Source organism: Amia ocellicauda, chromosome 22 (genome assembly GCF_036373705.1).
Source record: "Amia ocellicauda isolate fAmiCal2 chromosome 22, fAmiCal2.hap1, whole genome shotgun sequence".
NCBI classification, from domain to species: domain Eukaryota; kingdom Metazoa; phylum Chordata; class Actinopteri; order Amiiformes; family Amiidae; genus Amia; species Amia ocellicauda.
This window is the reverse complement of record NC_089871.1, coordinates 16,447,747-16,467,390: the sequence shown is the minus strand read 5'-3', so window position 1 is coordinate 16,467,390 and position 19,644 is coordinate 16,447,747. Positions and strand designations below refer to the sequence as shown.

General features: G+C 39.3%; 1 protein-coding gene across 1 annotated transcript in view; it reads left to right on the top strand.

Moving 5' to 3' along the window:
• efna2b (ephrin-A2b) overlaps positions 1–17,579 on the top strand; it is a 130,284-nt gene extending 112,705 nt beyond the window's left edge. The window contains exons 2-4 of the mRNA XM_066696150.1: positions 5,305–5,597; positions 12,217–12,282; positions 15,215–17,579. Coding sequence (XP_066552247.1) covers positions 5,305–5,597; positions 12,217–12,282; positions 15,215–15,336 — 481 coding nt within the window. The 3' untranslated portion in view covers positions 15,337–17,579. The remainder of the gene's footprint in view (positions 1–5,304; positions 5,598–12,216; positions 12,283–15,214) is intronic.
• The last annotated feature ends 2,065 nt before the right edge of the window (positions 17,580–19,644 follow it).

Sequence of the window (19,644 nt, the reverse complement as noted above, 5' to 3'; positions counted from 1 at the left end):
GGGAAGAAAGATTGAGCGATGGGGCCCAAACTATTCAGGTTATTTTTTCTCTTTTTTTCTTCCTTTCCCAGTAAACCCCTTGCCCTGTCTGTCAATTCCAGATAATAAAACAGAGCACACATCTAGCCTCACAGCGGTGGAGTTGGGCCTTGATGCTGTCAGACTGAAACCTTCAGGCAGCAATAGTCTCATCTCTGACAGCCGGCCACAGAGTGAGGAATGAGGGTTATTTCTCTTCTCGCAAGTGGCTTGTGTTTTCATTGGGAATGGGGCGTGGAATGGTGAAACCAATAAAAAAAAAGAAACTAAACAAATGTCAAGGCAAAGCAGGGCTCCGTTAGAGAACCGTACCCCCTTTCCTCTCTTTGTCCAGTCCAGAAAACACAGAGCCACCAGCCCCTACAATATATGATATTTTCTTCCTTGTAAAATTAAAAAGGTCTACAGAGTGCAGTCAGCTTTTTTTATGACTCCCAAATGGATTTCACCTCTTCAGAATGGAGTATCAAGCTGGTCTGAATGGTCTGAATGTGAAATGTGATTCCGCCAAAAAAGAAACAAAATGCATGTTATGATTCACAGTATTGATTTACCACTAACAGTATATTCATGCTTTCCTGGGGGTAGATAATGCCGTATGTAGATGCTGATTTCGACTTTTTTCTTTGGGTTGGAGGCCATGTTTTGAATAGGCAGGTTTCTGTTTGTTGGGGGCTTCTGATTTCAAGGGAGTTATGGGCAGGGTGGTTCTTGTTAAACTGAAATTGCATGCAAACTTATATATATATATATATATATATATATATGTGTGTGTGTGTGTGTGTGTGTGTGTGTGTGTGTGTTTAAATAAGATTCCCAATCTTGCTTACTGTTTCTGTAACCAACACCAGCCTAGGAAATGGGCTTTTCCAGAGTTTCCCACTGAAATAATAGAAGATGTTCCCTTGACTAATTTGGATGAACTGTTTGTCTAATGCGGATTATCCTCTACACTTGGGTCAGGATTTTGTGTGTGTGTATGTGTGGAGGTGGGTAAGGGGGTCTGTTCATATATTCAGTTGACTAGTTTTACTGGCTGGAGTTTGCTTGGGATGCAGTCGCACGGCTGACAAAAAAAAAAGGGGGGATTGATCTCTGGGTTGTTGCGATAACAGAGAAATGTCTGGAGTGCTTCCTCGAGTGGCAGAGAAAACTGGCTCTCAAAACCGATCTGACAGTAATCCCAAACTCAGATTAGCTGTCATCTGATGCCATGCTAGCTTGACATTAGGATTGCCTACCCCCTCCGCCTCCCCTGCCTTCCCCATCCACCCCTGATCCTCAGCTCCTGCCCATTTATAATAGCTCAGTGTGTAATAGATATTCCTCTGTGTGTGCCTTAATATGATAAAGAATATACAATATCACCCTTAGGTGTATAAAACCTTAGTCAGCTCTCTGCGTTAAAAGGTTTTGGAGGGGTGTTGCAATTTTAGTTTTTGTTTTGTTTAGTGTGTTATTTCATTTCTGACTCATTTCATATCTTTTTTTTTCGGTGTGTTCTTCTCCACTCGTACCTTGAGATTACTTCTTAATCCTCGAAACCTCCTCCCTCATCCGCTCCTTGGAATCCAGTGTTGTGTAACCTTCTGCATCCCCTGACAGATTGTAGGTTTGTGCAGTTTCAAACATTTGTAATATTACTATTGTGAACAATAATTATAATCATATTTCAAATCATTATGTTCATGAATTACTCTTCTTTATATACTGCTGACTTATAAAACAGTCTGCAACTAAATCTAAAATATACTTGAACTAAAATCACAATGTAGCTTTATTTTCATCTCAAATCCACATTTAAAAAATAATTAAATATGCTTCAAGTGTTCTCTATTGATATTGCATATTGTATTGGCAATTACATTTTTCCGTACAAGTGCAGGTGTGTGTTTTATTTGTAATACAATATATGTGGGCTGTATAGTTCACACTGTGGTGGTCCACGGTACTTTAATTGCACAAATAGATGTGTGAAAATGTGTGAGAACCACTAGCCTGGATGATTGCTTTGTTTCTTTGCACTCTACTTATATTTAACCAGTTTTCCACTGTACAGGTTACCCCTGTCCTAAGGGGTCTTGTAAAGTGTTTAGATATGAGATTTAACAAATAATATATATGAGAAATACTAATAATGCATATTGAACTGAAAAATGAAAAGTCTTTGTGCAGGTGAATCCAGTTCTGTGTGCCCAATTGCATAAATCACCTTTAGTGCACTTTCTGCTTAGTTTTCCCCTTAAGTGCCTTGACACATGGAAGCCAATACACTACTTAGAGAGAGAAGCTGCTGAGTTTAATACTAAAGTGTTTAAATACTTAAGGGGGCTTTGGGACTGGCTATGAGGATCAGAATCCTGCAAGGCCACCCAGACCATTTTTTGTGTGCTTTTATATTAACTGCGGTCCACCTTTGGTTCACATTCTTGGGCAGAGCCTCCTTCCTGTTATCATTTGCTTGTGGACTCTCTAAAAATTGAACTATAGCCGGTGGGGTCTTCATTATTGTTAATATTGGTTGGATAGCTTTTCCTTATAAAAGTTGACTGTGGGGAGGGGGAGTAAGTTAATGACACTCACATTTTTCTACTTCCTGTTACCCGGCAGCCAAACATCTCGCCTCTCTATACCTAGTTACATTATCGACTTTGGGTCCGGTTTGACAATATGAGATCGAGCTGATGGCACACTAAGCCAGCTGTGACATGGGAAGTCATGTTACAATAGCAGGCGGTAACACAATAAGGCACCGTGAAGGTACGGCAGAAGAGTCACATTTATAAGGATCTGCACTCTGCTTACGTAGAGTAACAGTTTTTGCGAGAGAGTGTGTCTGTTCTTTTGGGTTTGTTTCACTCTCTGAATGTAATAAATATCTTGACACTCTGGATCTACTAGAGTACTGGAATATGTAATAGTCAGTCCTGAAAAATCCCTTGGTGATCTGATGACAATTTTTTTCATTCTGTGTCTTCCGATTCTGGTGTCCGTAGCTCCTCCTGTATCCATAATTTCTGCTTCCATTTGCTGTTTCCCTGCCATGTCCTTTCAGAGCATTTAAACTTTGTGCCAAAGCTTCTTTGTCACGCCAGTTTCCCCCCTTTCCTGGCCATAGTCTGCACATCTGTCTTCTCTCTGGTTATGATACAGAAGAGGATGTCAATAAGACTTCAACTAGGCTGCAATGAGTTTCCTTTTGCATTTAGTATGCCGGTGCTGCATCTCCAAATCAGAAACACTTCTACTTCTTGGACTTGTTTCAATACACACTCTTTGGGATTTTGCTGTAATATGCCATAATATGACTGTGATATTTAGGAGTATGTGCTTGTTGTCGGTAATATTGAGGAGCTTGTTTGTGTGGGCGCTTTTTCATTCAGATCTGTCAAACTTGCTTTGGGAGAATTAATCAATTCATAGAGAGTCCTAGCACTTTATCCAATAACAATATGCGGATAAGGGTTTGAATTTTGACCTCAAGTAAGTCTTGAGAGGGAAATAAACATGGTTTTCCCTGTTTGATAGACTTTTATATATATATATATATATATATATATATATATATATATATATATATATATATATATATATATATCAAGTTAAACATGTTTCAGGTAAACAAATGTTTTATAATAATACTGTGGCGATATTTATTTTTTCATTGTGTCATTGGGTCTTCAAATCTGTGCAATTGAACTCGTTTAGATGTTCTTTGTTTTGTCTCTTAAACAGTTTTAAATATATACAGTGACACAGTAGGCCAATCTCGCCACGTTACATGATAACGGGGATTTGCATGGGAGCGGTAACGAACCATTTTAATTATCTCAGTCAGTCGCTGTCAGAATGGGTATAAATAATGCACGCAGGTAGACCGCTAAAAAGTTGAAATTGGAATCATGAACTGAGGAGAACGCTGCTTGTCACTTGTGCTGGTTCATTGAGGATGTTTGAGAGAAGGGGGGAGGGGGAATGAAAAAGAAAGGAAAAAAGGAAAAAGTGTACGCCGAGATCATGAGTTCGAAAGAACTCTAAGTTCCATTCTGCTTTGCAATTATCTCCTGATCACGGATTGAAATTCTCTCAGGATCTCCGCGTTATGAATTAATAGCCATAGTAACTTTAATAAACCTGTGACACTCAGGGAATTTAGCACAGCACAGATCTATCCACTAAGCAGGTGCTCAATTTGTGTCTCAATTGCTCTGACCACCAAACTCATTTCATCAGAGCTGGGTGTGTGCCAGGCCGTCTGAAACTACTTAATAAAGCTGCTCTCTTTCTGTGAACTCACTGTCAATCTCAGCTGTCCTCCTCCATTTCTACACTGAGCCTTCCCAGGCCTTTGGCGATTGTATTTGTGCAACACTTTCCAATCATATCCCACTGTTTCTAAATACACCATTGGGAAATTGACATTATTTGAGACTTAGGGCACCCTTGGTATTTATTTCAGCCTTACTGTTAAGCTTCTTCGTGCAAAGGTTAGCAGGTGGGTTTGCAAACACTCTCGTCAATCATATTGCAGAAGCTAAATCAAAGGCGTCCTTTAGTTTAAAAAGTTGTTGAAAAAGGCCTCCTTGCATCAATTAATGAGCAGCTATCAAACAAGACCTGTTTAAGGGTGTCTGCTAAGAAATAAATAATTAAAAATAAGACTAATGGCCCCAAATGTTTGCTTGTAACACGTCTTCCAAATGAATTTTTTTTTTCAAATACATCATGGTAGATTTCCTCGCAGAGAAAGGGTAAATGGGAACAGTTTGACTTGGCATATAATGCAACCAGTAGTGTGTGGGGAATCCTGTTTCATGCTTCAAAGTGTGAACTCTAGAGAGAACACTGTTACAATGTTCTGGACAGCGTAGCTTGGATTGCATTACTCCAAAGCAGTCCATCAGCCATACTTAATAACAGAACACAAGCTTGTCATGATTTCGGCGATGCTATGTGTTGTAGAGATAACAACGACACAATTTGCCCTACCTGTCAGACTTGGATTCAAATGCAATTGCACATTTCCTTCAGGTGCTTTGGAGTTTGCACTCAGGGTAGACCTCATAATTGTTCAACCAGTTGGCACCCAATCAACTCAGACCACTTTTCATGATCTGCTTGGCATGGTCCCATCCACAGGTGGAGATGGTCACAAAAAGCTGGCGTTGATTGAATTGAATGGGCAGAGCTGTGATTGGAAGGTCTCACCTTGCTGAATTAGTGGTGGACATCTTTCTTATTGTGTGTGGTGCTTTTCTATTGCAGGTTCCAGAGAGGGGAGTACACCGTGGAGGTGAGCATCAATGATTACCTGGACATCTACTGCCCTCACTACGAGGACCCGCTGCCCCAGGATAGGATGGAACACTACATCCTCTTCATGGTCAACTACGATGGCTACACCACCTGCGACCACCGCATGAAGGGCTTCAAACGCTGGGAGTGCAACCGGCCCCAGAGCCCCAACGGACCCCTCAAGTTCTCTGAGAAGTTCCAGCTCTTCACCCCGTTCTCGCTGGGCTTCGAATTCCGCCCGGGACACGAGTACTACTATATCTGTGAGTACCGACCACCACAAACGCCAGCAAAGCAAACAACAACAACACACACACACACACCTTATAAGAAGGTTGTCCCACAAAACCCAGGGTATGATTGTTAGTGTCTTACTGTTAGGAAAGAATCAGAAAGTTCTCAAATCAATCTGACAGGTCACTTCTGTAGTAATAAACCACATTCCTTGACCCTTAGTGTAACCTATCAAACATTGACCATATGGTACCCTAGATAGTGCAAATGGATAAATGTTACTGTAACAGCCGAACAATTGCAGCCTGTTCGTTGGTATCCATTCTGGCCCAGATTGAATCAAAATTTGACCTTCTAGTGAATTACACCCTTGTGCCCAATTGTGTTTGATTTTATCGTGAGAAGCCACTTTCTAATACTTGAAAACAAGATGGGATACAAGTTTGAAATGTACTATCCAGGGGGCAGGTAAATGGTTTAATTTGGTCTAGGCCTCTACTGCCTTATATGTGTCTCCCAAAAAATCATGACTATCAGTGTAGGTAGCTGTCATAAGAACGCCATCCCTACTACCGTTTATAATTGTCCTGCTATTATAGGTGAGGTAATTGCCAACTAAACTTTCGCACACCATCCCAATTCCTAGCCTACCATAAACCTCCAGGACAATCTTTAGAGGTTTTTTTATGTTATGGTTACTTTCTCCAGTGTAAAATATCCCTCTGTCTTTTGTAAAGAATACAACTAAACTATACTAAGCAGCACTTGAGACTGGGCCTTGAATTAATATGCTTCGCTTTTTCACTTACATGTTGGTATTCGGAGCATGAACAGCCCAGCTCTCTTTGCAGAAGAAAAGAGATAAAAACTACAAAAAGAGAGAGAGGGAGAGACAGAGAGCATTTGCTACTGGAGCAGAAAGTAGTTTGGGAGAAATCTTCCTAAATTGATTAATTTACTTCCTTTCTGGTGACTGTTTCCTTCCATTTGAATTAGTCTGCCTTTTTTGATGTATTTATGTATTTTTTATGTGTATTTGTATACAACACTTGTACTTGTTGAGCCCCAGTTAAGGCAAGGTAAAAGCACCCCAGAACAATACAGAGTATAACCAGAATACTTAATACTTAAATCTTGCTGAAGAGACTTTTGGGTTTCTGTGGGGGAAAATAAAAGCACTGGGTACATTTTTAATTCTTCCTTTTATTAGTATTTGGTTTTATGGATAAGATTGCCTTGAAAAAAATATATAATTTTACATTATATATATATATATATATATATATATATATATATATATATATATATATATATATATATATATATAGGATTACAAATTGGTCACTTTAAAGCACATTTCGACCACAAGACTTTGTTCTGAGTTGTTCCTATTCAGACAAATACTTGTAAATGTTTTGTTTTTTTTAAGATTTCCTTTTTTGTTAATTGTATCTTAGTTTATTACACCAAATCAAATAATAAAACATTATGAGAACAAATAGGAAACTCTGATGTCATTTAAACATCTAGAAGTGATGTGTCACTTTCTCACTTTGCTGATGTGCAGTTTTCCATTTGATATATAGTATTTCATATCCAAGTTTCCAATTAGTTTCAAGGCTCCAACTAGATTTGTCACACACACACACACAAGTTAGAAAATGTCCTCCTATTTCTTTTCACTTTTGTCATTAAAGTTTATGGAGGAAAAAGAGCTACCCTGCAGGAAACAACAGTAAAATGAACTAGCAGTGCAAATATCATGTGCCCTTTGTAACTATTAGATAAGACTTTATGTGAGAAAAGGCGTGGGTTTCAAAGAAGTTGCTGGAAATATTTTGAAAAACGTCAACAAGGCCCACAGCCAAAATAATTTGAAAAACTTGTACTGTTGAAGAAAAAAAAAATCCTTTTGAATTACAGAGTGAAAGTCCTTTATGAGGGAGAGAAGATATTTTTTCAGTTCCTCAGATTGAGGACACCGTGTTCTAGAATACAGGGGGGAGACGGGGTAGTCCCAAAATGCTGGAATGGAGATTAAGTATCAATAAAAGATACCAGTATCTCACTGGATTCAAGTAGGACAAAGAGGCTACTATACAGTGCTACACTGGCTACAGAGGTCATTTTCATTGGTAGATGTTTCTTAGATATTATTCAACCTTTCCTTTCAGATATCTTTTAAACGGAAGAAATCAAGAAATATGTTCTGGTACTACAAAAGAATGATGTATTTCCCTTTGCTAGAAGTATTCTTCCATCTATAAATATATCTCTGTGTTTTCTTTAGTTTTGATTGGTTTGTAATTTAACGCATATTGAGTTGTGGTTAGGCTTTATAGAAAAGGGCCTGTGGAAGCTCAGAATTAGAGTTTATACACAAGTTAATCCCGGAATGTTACGTCTGATCTTGAAGTTCTCAAATAAATCACCTGCCATAAAACAAACAAAGTGTGGGGTGGGTGAGCAATGTGCAGACCCTCCTAGCCTTTGACCCTTTTTGTGGGTGATGAAGGGCACTTTGGTGAGAAGCTGTCTGGATCAGCTTGACTATGAAGAGAAGTTATAGTATCTCTGTCAAACAAGAAGCTAAACAGAAGAGAACAAGTTCACAGACCCTATTACACCTCAGTAACTTGTCTTGATGTTATATATGAACATACAAAACATTTCATCTTTTCTCTATGGCTTAAGGCTTACTGGAAAACATTACATTCTGAGGTGGAGTTGAATTGCCCCACTTACCCTTGTGAGGACACCAGGGGACAACAACTCTGGCTTTAACCCGTGCGTTATCGGCTTGGACAGCAGCGCTTCAAGGTCCGAGAATCTAGACCTACTTGTTTCACCCTCCAAACAAATGCTCTTTTGGACCTTGGCACTCTATGGAAATTCAATCCCCTTTCTCCGTTCACACTTCGATCCTACCCAGGCTCACCTTTTTAAAAAGCTTTATATGGAGGGTGGGGGGAGGCTGTAATTTCATTTCCACCCCACAGCCTCCCACTCCGTTCTTTTAAATGGGTTATGTTTTCCGTCTGCTGAGTGCTTATTGCCTTTTAATGTCTGCCTCGTACTTTGGGATGTACTTGAAAATTGCAGCCAAAAACAAACATATCGACCCCCGTGAGGTAGAACACCGTGTACGGGAGGCGAACGGCTGCCTGTAACACCGCACGAAAGTCCTTCATGTCAACCTCGCTCCTTTTGGGCTAACGTGAACAGCTTACCATATTCAGAGGAGTGATTTCCGTCACCACTGTTCTCCCGCAAAGCTGACAGGTCAAGCATTTGAGCGTCTTGGAAGCAGCTAATTACAAAATGCTGAAGGAGAGGAAAGGGAGCAAGAAATCCTTATCTTACGGCTCAAGCCCTCCTCTAGGCTGTTGTCTGCAAGCGCTCGTCCTTTGTGTCAGGGACAGCACAAGCTGTGTCTCTTCCCCTTGATGAAAATGTCAATTTGTCAAGTGGCAAACATGTCATTACCAGGAAGCTTAGCTACACAGGGGTGAGCTGGCCACAAAAAAGAATCAGTTAGGAAGGCCCTCAAGCGGAACGTTTTTGAAATTATGCTGATTGGAGAAATCATTTTTAGCGGACAAAAAATTGTGGTAGGTGTCCTTTGGCCCTGCTAAAAAGCTTCCCCACTGGGCTGAATCAGCGAAAAGGGCTCGGGGCACCATGCAAGCTGCATTAATGAGGCAATTTTAGCTTGTGTTTTAACGGCTTTTTGGGAAAGTTGAGAGAGAGAGCAGGACGGGGAAAAAATAGTGCGGAAGAAATTAATCGGGTTTTTCATCTTTAATTAAAACAGCTCGTTACCTTGGCCGTGTGATTTCGTTGCCCTTTTTTATTTTTCGTGCATGTTGCAAAGCAGACACTTTTATGTTAACCCTGCCCCAAAAAGAATGTTCCCCCACCCCCACCAACACCAACAAAACTCTCAGAACCAATTGGCCTTGAGATCCAGGTCTGGAAATGACTGATATTGTAAATAATGAAAGGACCAATTTGTCAAGTTAATGGAAGTCTAGTTTCAGACATATAAGGGGGTGGAGTAGTTTTGTATTCAAGTAACCCCCCTTTAGCATTTGTAGTGCTAATCTAGGATCTCATTACAGTGTTCATGTGAGCTTCGTGATTGCGTGGGGTTTATATATTTGTATTATTTGTTCTTGCCTCCACTTGCAAAAGCACAACCACCATATGAACTCACAGTGGACTCTGAAATGCAACACAGTGCAGACGTTATAGTGTACAGAGGGGTTAAAAGGATTGCATTTGTAGATGCTGCAAATCTTCCCTTATGCCTTTGATTGCCTCTGTGCCTCTTATGCTTCTACAGACTGCTGGATTACCCTGTATGCCTATTAAATTGCTGTTGTTTATGGACACTGTTAGTCTGCGCTTTGATTTTTTACTTTGCATTTTATTCATTGTAATTCAATATGACCCTTTATATCCTTTTACAGGCAATTGTGCTAAATAGCAAATTATAGATGGTAAATATAGTATTTTTTAATTGATTATATTATACTCTTGTGAATCTTGGATAAAGCTCTACGCCAAATGAATAAATAATAATAATAATAATAATAATAATAATAATAATAATAATAATAATAATAATAATAATAACCAAAAATGGAGCAATAAATTATACAGTGAAAGCAAAACACAATACTAGATACAGAACTACAGTGAGCTAGCATACAGAGATAGTAATCAAGGCAATTTGATTTTCAGTGCTGGGTAGAGTGAAGTAAGACCGTACTGTAGTGGCGATGACAGCTTATGAGACGCACAGCAAAGAGGTGGATTGTGGGTCTACAGGTGCATTGTGGGTAGGTGCGTTTTCAGTGAGTTTGTATGAAATAACCATGCACATCCTCGATCATGTGCAACGAATCCCAGGAAGTACTTAGTAACAGATTGATTTGTTGAGTTTGGGATGGTCAACTTACTGAAGTTACAACTTACAACTTACAATAATTGACTGTTACACTTTTTTCCCCCCGTAGTTGCCACTTAAGCTGGGCTGTTTCTGTTATGGCTCACAACACAAAGAGTTGACTGGGGGGTTGCAAAGTTGACCCAGGGGCAGACCCAGTTTAGAAGATTGACTAGTCCATTGAATTCTCCCCAGTTACACAAAAGGACCCCTGTGATCAGCATCATTGGCCTAATGTTGTTTTAGATACACATAGCACTATTTAAAACCAAGACATTAAAACTTTTTTTCGCCTGAACCAGTCTTTCTGGTGTGCCAATCACCCACTCCCCCTGGGCTGCAAACAAGAGAGAGGAGAGCTTTTTATACGGAAGGTTTGTCAAAGTTGGACTGTATATATTTGAATGGTGGTAACCTGGTGGTAATAGAATGTCTCAATACTGGATGGCAAACTTACCAACGTTGTGGCAACATTGCAATAAAGTGAAGACAGAACAAAGTGAAGAAAATTGTGGACTCCAGGGGGTGCTGTCAAAACACTATTAAACATTGTTGTAAATTGACATCTATAACTACATTGTAAAGAAAAATACTTGCAAACCAGAAAAAGATCTATGAATGAACCCTTTCTGTAAAATGTAAAATTATTCTAACAAAATATACTGTATGTATTAAGTTGTGTTTGATATATATTGTTCCAGAGAGCGACCTACAATAGATGAGGGCAACATTATTGTTCAACAATCGAACATCAACGCCTCGGTATGGTTGGGGTAATACATTTGTGCAACATTTTTCTCACACTGTCTTTGTCGGGTCCAAAATGCAACCAAACTACAATCTCACAACAGGATGAAATGGGTTAGCCGAGTGTTTTCATTCCTGCCTGCAAAAAGATCAAAGTAGGTATTCAGTTACCCTGTCCTCAGCTTCGTTTTTGGTTTCCAATCTTGAGCTGTTTATAACAGGCACATCTCCAGTCTCCCCCAACATTCCTGGTCCTGGCCTTGTCTGCCTTGTGTCTTGGATATTGGACCTATGCCGCGAAGCTGTTTGTTCCACTTTTCAAAAGTCATTTATGGTCATGGGGGAGAAAAGTGAATTGATTGGTCCCTACCAATATGGTAGCTGTCAGCCCACCCCATGGGGTCTTGAGGGCAGAGTTTACAGGCAATGGAGATGGGGTGGCAAGGGCAGGAAAGGGGGTGTGGTGGTTGGGTAATTGTCCATCAACCCGAAGCATGTTGATGGACAATTATACCCAATAATGTAGTTGAGTTATTAATGTACATTCTGGAATTTGAACCGAAGACTCCAACCGCATACATCACAACACTCCACACTAAATAAAGGTGTCAGTGGAATCAATTAGTAAGTTTACAAGTATATATGTATTTATTTCCCAAATTAATCATTCTACTTTTCAACTTCTTCAAATGAAAAGGTGGTCAGATACCTTAATAGGATGAATTTCTGCATATTTGGACAATAGATATAACTATTTTCCTATCGTGACTTTCCGGTGTCTGTATTTATTGCAAATGGAATCTAGATGTATTTTTCACAGCAATGATTTAAACCTGCTTTTGTTATGATCTATAAAGGGTCAGCTCACAGTTCAGATTGTGATGGTTTGATTAACGTGTTCCCCTCTCTCTCTCTCTCTCTCTCTCTCTCTCTCTATCTCTCATCTGCAGCCTCCCCTCATCCTAACCTTGTGGGGAAGCCCTGCTTAAAACTGAAGGTGTACGTGAAGCCAACAAGTAAGTCAACCCACATCGCTCCTACACAGATGACTTGGCTCAGTCAAACATGCATGTTTTTTTTTGCAAGTTTCAGAGTAACCAGCTCCATTGCAATCCCTGATTTACAAATGCAACCAATCAAACCACTAACATGGGCTGCTAACATCAACCTAATCAAAAAATAGATGTATGACTTGCGCTACAGTGGAAATCGCAGTTCCATTATTTTTCTCCTCTGTGCCCTGTTGGATTTTGACGAATTTAAGTGGTGTAAGTCATTAAAAAGGGCTTTTCATAGAATAGCAGTTTTTTGTGTTTTTGTGCCTCTGAGTATGTAGAGATTTAGGTCTAGAATAAACGACCTGAAGATATTGAATATCACCAACAGATTGAGAAGGATGTTACTCATTAACTGGGATAAGGTCTGTCCTTGACAAAATTGTATTTTGAATTTCTAGCTTGACCTGGCCTCACATATTATGAAGTCCCTGTGGCTGATTTAATCATTGAATGTGACAGAGGGGAATCCTAAGATTTCTTTTAACTGGCCTAAAGTGTTTCTGGTGATGATTTTCCTTTAAACATAAAGAAAGAAAGTATAACATCCCAGTAAACACAGACACACCATATGTCAGAAATAAATTTAAATCAATGTGGAATTACATGTTGCTGTAGTTTGCTTCCAGTCAAAAATAGCTAATCAACCATTGCAAACAACTTTAAAAGTCTGGATTCTAGTGATTGGTGTAAAACATCTCAGCAGCAGAATTAAAGCTAACAGTGTCAAGTGTGGAAATTATCTCCTCAATCTTTGTCTTTAGACAGTATCCGATTGTCTGATTGTGTTATCTCGTCTGAGATCATCCACAAACACTTGGTTTCTTAAAGCAAGTCAAGCAAGCCCCATTTCTACTCTCCTACTTCCTCAAAATATGGCACAAATCCTGTAGAGAACTGAGAAAAAGACTTCTGTATTTTAAGTTACCAGTGCAAAATACAAATTAAGAAACTTTGTGGGGTTTTTTGTGTGTGAAAACGAAAGGATTTGACATTCTGAAATGATTTAGGTTTTGTACTAGTGTGATTCATCTGCTTTTAAATCAAGTGAGTGGTTTAAAATCAGTTTTAAAATGGAAGGAAACAAGTTAAAGTGGCTTGTGATTACAGTGTACTTGTGTGGTGTACTGTCTGTAAGATAAACTGTACAGTTTGTCAGACCATTTATTCCATCCCAGATTGCAATACAAACTGTCCAAACTTGATATCCACCATTATTAGAGCAAAAGCAGGACACTATGAGTATTATTTACCTAAAACATGGACGCCAAGGAGACAGTCTATTTAAGTTAAGTTTCTCCTTAGTTTTTCCCTTTAAACTTCCTCAACTCCATACACTAGGTAATGGAAAAGGTGCTATATTTCAGTTATTCAGCACAAGTGGCTTTATGCAGTTGGCACCAGATTCTAAAGCGATGAAAATTACGAATCAAGACTTTTGTTTTTAAAGAAGTTTAATTAATCCTTCTGCAGGGATTCCACCACCTAATTTATTTTCTTAGTATGTTCTGGGTTAGCCTTTGTTAAAGATGCTAAATTTATTCTGAACCTGCAATGCTTTTTTGGAATTGGAGTGTCTTTTTGTTTGCGTTTCTACAAAATGGTTTCTTCCAAAGTATACCTTAGGTCTGCTTTCTTTTCTGAGGACAATCCATTAGTATTACACTTTACTGAGGCCTGGAATGTGCCTGTTTATTTTCTCACTCGGGGAGTGACCCCAAATCTTAATCTTGTTTGCAAGACAGGGGTTAACCTCGGCTTGCCCAAGCCCCTGTTTAATCACTTTTTTTGAATATGTCTGGTCTAACGGGTAGGGAAACTGGATTCAATTTCTTATTCAGGGACCCTTATATGCGTGTAATGCAAGATAAGCCCGTATGACCTACAAAAGACATGCTGCAGAATGAGAAGGAAAAGCTACAATAAACAGAAGAGATCAAATATGTCTCTATGCAAAATGCTAGAAAAACACAATAAAACAATGGATGTTGCTTTTTATCATAATTTGTGTTTGTTCACTTGTATTTGTGGCTTCTAAAAATGTCTTTATTCTCAATAACAGTTCTCCAACCTGGAAGTGCTTTAGAGAAGCTCTAAATTACTTAATTGACCTGGTTATTTCAGCTCTTGCACAACATTATTTAAAGGTTTTTCTTACAGATCATGACTTAAAAGGTTATTTTGAGTCAAGGTACACTACTTTTAATATAACTTGCAGTCTGTAGAGATCCATTTAATTCATCCAGTTAATCATCTAATCAGACCAATTAAGTCACTGGGAGATGCTTGGAACCAAAGCTACAGCAGACCTCCTTTGAGACCACCGCCACTATATTATATAAACAAAATAGGCCAACAACAGAAAAAAACGCAATTTGTTCACAATGGATTTAATCAGGCGTGGGCCCATCCTTAGGCCTAATGGCCGCTGCAGTCTCTTTGATAGTGCAGAATACTGTGCCATTCTTCGCGCAGTGTGGTTTCTATTACAGCGAGAGAAGCTGTTTTCTCTATTCTGGTTCATCCTAGAGACCTTTTATGGAGCTGAGGGCAAGCTGTGAAATATTTTCAGTGCTGATGGCCTTGGTGCACTGCGCTATCCTGTTGGTGGATATACAGGCCTTTACTCTTGAAATCCATGACTGGTGAGGGTACACTGTTGGCCAAATTATCAAGTGTATTCTTGTACAATTCTGGAGTCAGCTTCGACTGTATAGCTAGAGGGGTTTTTCTAAACGCATACTTGTGAATGAATGGTCTAATATTTTTGGTTCTGAACGCTCCTGAACCTGGTTTGAATGAGTCCTCGGCTGGTCCCATCTGGATGGTGTCCTCAAGCTTTGGTCTTGTCCTAACACTGTTCCTCTGTCTTTTTGTTTTTGTCCATTCCCAGACGACTCTGTGTACGAGTCTCCGGAGCCATTCCTCACCGATGACAACTCAGGCTGCGGCTTGGCCAGTCCCCGGCTCTCCCTGATGCTGGTTGCCCTCCTCACGCTACTGGCCACCTCATAGCACTGCCAGGAAACAGCGGGCAAGCGATCGCCCCCCGTGCCCCCTAACCCTGCCGCCCCTTCCCATCTTCCCAACACCCGAATGGAGGAACTCCCAACATCGAGGCAAAGGAGACAAACTGACCCCATGCCTTTCACACCTGCGCACTACCCCAGCCACAAACGGGTCGGCTACGGGACTGAATGAGCATGGAGGGCCTTTGACCTCCAGAACCTGCCTAGAGTTGCAGAACGACAGCTCTGGTCTTAGTCTGTGTCTGACCTCTGATCTGGAATGACATGAGACACACCTGGGGAGATATGATTTGCAAATTGTTTCTGTTTTTCTTCGCCCCTTCTTTTTGTAGACCAAACCTAAACGCCCCCTCTCCTCAGACACACTTATACACTCACCCCGATCCTTACAAATCTCCTTCTATGGTGGTTGTTGTCTGGTGTGCTTCTTCTCAGTGTTTCAGCGCTCAACTGAGCCTTACTTTTGCCTCCTTTTTCTACTATTTTTTTACTGCTCTACCTTCACAACTCGGACACTGATTTAATTTTTTTTCCATAGATGTTGTTGCTGTTGTTTTTGTAGATGCTTTATTTTTCTTTTTTGTAGCGACTGAAGAAAATGGCGGGTGAACCTCTTTAACGGCTCTCAACATTTGTGCCCTACGCCTTCCCACAACCCCACAAGTTCAGACTCACCGCATGCCCACAGAGTACTAGAGGCATTTTCTGGAAATCTGCCAAAGACAACTTTTTTTCCTTTTTTTTCTTACATTTCTTCTTTTGTGATTATTTCTTGGGAGTCGTCATGGGTTTTGACATTTTCCGCATTAGCAATCACAATGCTGTGCGGTGACAACCATGGGTCACTTGCAAAAGGCCCCGGAAGAGAAATAAAAAAATAAAGGATGAATAAATCTTAAAAAATACATTAAGAAAAAAAAGGTTTGGTAAACCCACCTTTTTTTATTGGTGCTGATCAGAAATGAATCTGTTCTCCCTGCTAAACTGCAACATTGAAGAAACTGCTTTTCAAGTGCTTTTTGTGAATAAGTCTCTCTCATGAATGTGGGGTTTTGTATAAGACACAGTGCTTCACGAAATCAACCCCTCATCAATGGACATCCTGTCTTATAAGATGATCGCTTCTGGGAGGTAGCCTCTCTCTAAATGCCTTGTGTTCACAGAGAATGGTGAAACACTGAAGAACTTGATTTTTTTTCTTTTTCTTTTTTTTGCGCGCGTGTGCGCGTGGTGGAAAGAAAATTACCCACAGCAAATTGGCTTCATCTTTTTTGGAAACTACGTAGCACTTCTGCATAGCGATACAGACTATCCCATTTTATAACACGATTAAAAATGGGAGTAAAGTTTTGACTGATGTAAAAATGAATAACATTTCTTTTTCCGATATACGCATCTCAAATTAAAAGATTTTAACGGAAGTCGACCTTAAAAAAGAAAAAGAAAAAGCTATCTAAATACTTTTCTATTTTATTTTATTTTATTCCATGTTATTTTTTACTTTTGATGTTAAAAAAAGCAGCAAGAAAAACAATTAATCTGTGATCTGAAATTATAAAGTAGACCCTTGAATGAGTAGAGTGATGACGGTACCAGTGTCAACAGTTGGACAAGTTTAGTCAAGTCAGCTTTTTGCTATTGTTGTTGTTGTTTTCCTGCTTGAATCACAATGCATTCTGATACTCGTAGTCCTGTAATGATTTCGAGGAGAGAAAAAAAAAGAAAAAAAGGTCAGAGCACCTCATGGTGTGATTTTCAGATCAATTTGTCTTTTGTTTTGTTTTTTCCATGTTGGTTTTGGTTTTCAAATGTGCAGACGTTTTCATTTCTTATCAAATGTTATACGAAGGAAAGTTATACAAATAAATAAATACATAAAATCTACAAATAAAGGCTTTGTCAGTAGCAATACACAAATAAATAAATACGTAAATAAAGAGGTTCTAGCTATCATGATGTAGTATCTGAATAACAGTTAAAGGAATGTTTACTCTTTATAAGTATTATCAGTTTCCTGAGTTTACTTTTTACACACAAACAGAACCCTATGGAAATCCTATGATAATCTCAAGCGTTTGCACGGAAAGGTCCCGGAAAATCCCCATCTAATCGCACCTCTTTGGAAGGTTGAAAATCCAGCATCCACTAAACCTTTGCTCATTTTTATTCATCCTGCCTGTAAGAATCTCAAATAAAATGACAGGAATCAATGTCATCACCTGGCCAAAAGACACGGATCATGCTACTTTTCTTTCAAATTACTAATAGTTAGATACATGTCAGTTTTTCTGACACTCCCCTGTATGAGTCTGGTTTGGTATAATTAAGAATTTCAACTAAAGAATGGACTTTCCATCTGGGCTAATTGCTCATTGCTTCAGAGTGGAAGTGCAACTTTTCTCAAGTTGTCAATAATTGTGGGCCTTAAGAATTTAAATGTACAACAAAAACAACTCCAACACAACCACAACAGTAGTTCCCAATCATCCCAGACAGTTTTTCATTTCACTTAAACTGCTGATTCACACCTGATACACCTCTCTCCACCTCTTCTCGGCTTGGCTCCGTTGAAATAATTTAGAAATTGCTTCAATTTCGGTGCAAGCCATTCTAAATAAACCACTTTCAAAATAGATTAACAAGCAGTCAGCAGTTCAAGCTGTTGGAAGCTGGCTTGTAGAAGTGATTTAAAACAATCAATATTTTTCTATGGCATTTTGTAAAGATTATCGCTGATAAGGAGTCACATTGGGGAGGGGTCGGGGGGGTGAGGAAAATCTACTGTGAAATTGCTCTTTGGGGTTCAGGCTTTGGTTTGAAGTCGTGTCAGATAGAGAGAGAGATAAAAAGGCCAAGTGTCCCAAATACTGTAATCACACTAGCTGTCTTATATTGATTGTTTTGAGGTTGCTGTTCTGGAAAATTTGGATTAACCAACTGATATTTTTTTTTTAATTTGTGGTTAATGGATAATATTGTCAGAATATTGTGGACTCTAAACAGGTGCATTTCCTATGAATATTGGGCCGAATTAAATCAAAACTTTGACCCACCCGCTAATACCAAACTAAAAACCTTTACATCATAGCGGTTACATTTCTGATTAGAAGAAAGTGGCATCTAACTAAAAATGAAACTGCAACTGAGTACAGTAGTAGTTTTCTATTAGCGGGTGGGTCAAAGTTTTGATTTAATCCCAGCCTTTGTCTTAAATGTCAGTGGAAAGTACAATACAACTCCTTATATTTCCTGTTGAAGGTAACATATCTCCCATATAATCTGGAGATTGCATTAGAAAACAATAAGCCTAGACAGGTAAGAAATGATTGACAGAGATGTTTGCCGGGAGAAACTGCCCGGAATTGCGATTCTCAAACTGTGTTCAGTTTTGATTGCCTTTGGGGTGGGGGCTTCCAGAGTGACTGTTTTTTGATTTTTGTTTTTTCTCCGGAGCAGAATTTTGCTGTCAGTTTTCTAGGAGCTGGCAAGGCACAGATCTATCAACAGACAATGTGCATGTACACAGCTGTATTTTATGTAGCGATGGAAACGGCGCGGCACATTTTGTATGGCAGAAATAAAAGCTTGGAAAATCATCCAGATCGTCTGTGTGAAATGGAACGCACCCCACACAGACGGAGAGCGCTGTTGTGTGTTGCTGGAGTCAATGACTGCACATCTGTTCAATATGCTATACTTGGGATTGTGTATGGGATGCAGAACACAAGCACCTCTTGTGGAGAAAGTGTGTATAGCAATGGCGGATTGGAGAATGAAGGTTACATTGTGCTTTGTTAGATTTGTTTTCTCTCTCTCAGTTTCCTGATACCTGAGAGGTTGGAGTTTTGTGTGTGTGTGTGTGTGTGTGTGTGTGTGTGTGTGTGTGGCACAAAAAGACATAGATCTATATTTCACCTGTAGGCAAACTAGACAAATTATCTACTCCAGGGTATGAGAGTGAAATGGGAAATCTTGCCTTTTGGTAAAAATTTATATCTAGATACGTGAATTACCTTATACACCTATATGAAATAAACCAAAGCCTTATTCAAGGGCAAAGTACTATTTCTCTGGGGAGATCAAAAGGAAGTAGGTAAGAGTATTCTATTCAATGTGGCTTTTTAGCCATGTCTTGTGTTATTTATTATTGAAATGGATATATTATCATGGGAGGGGAGCTGTTATTGTCTGCATTGGATCAGCTTACTATAGTCTCTGTATTATAGTGATTAGAAAAACAATAACAAAGAACACACATCCCTATGGAATCTGAAGTCATATATATTTGTATATA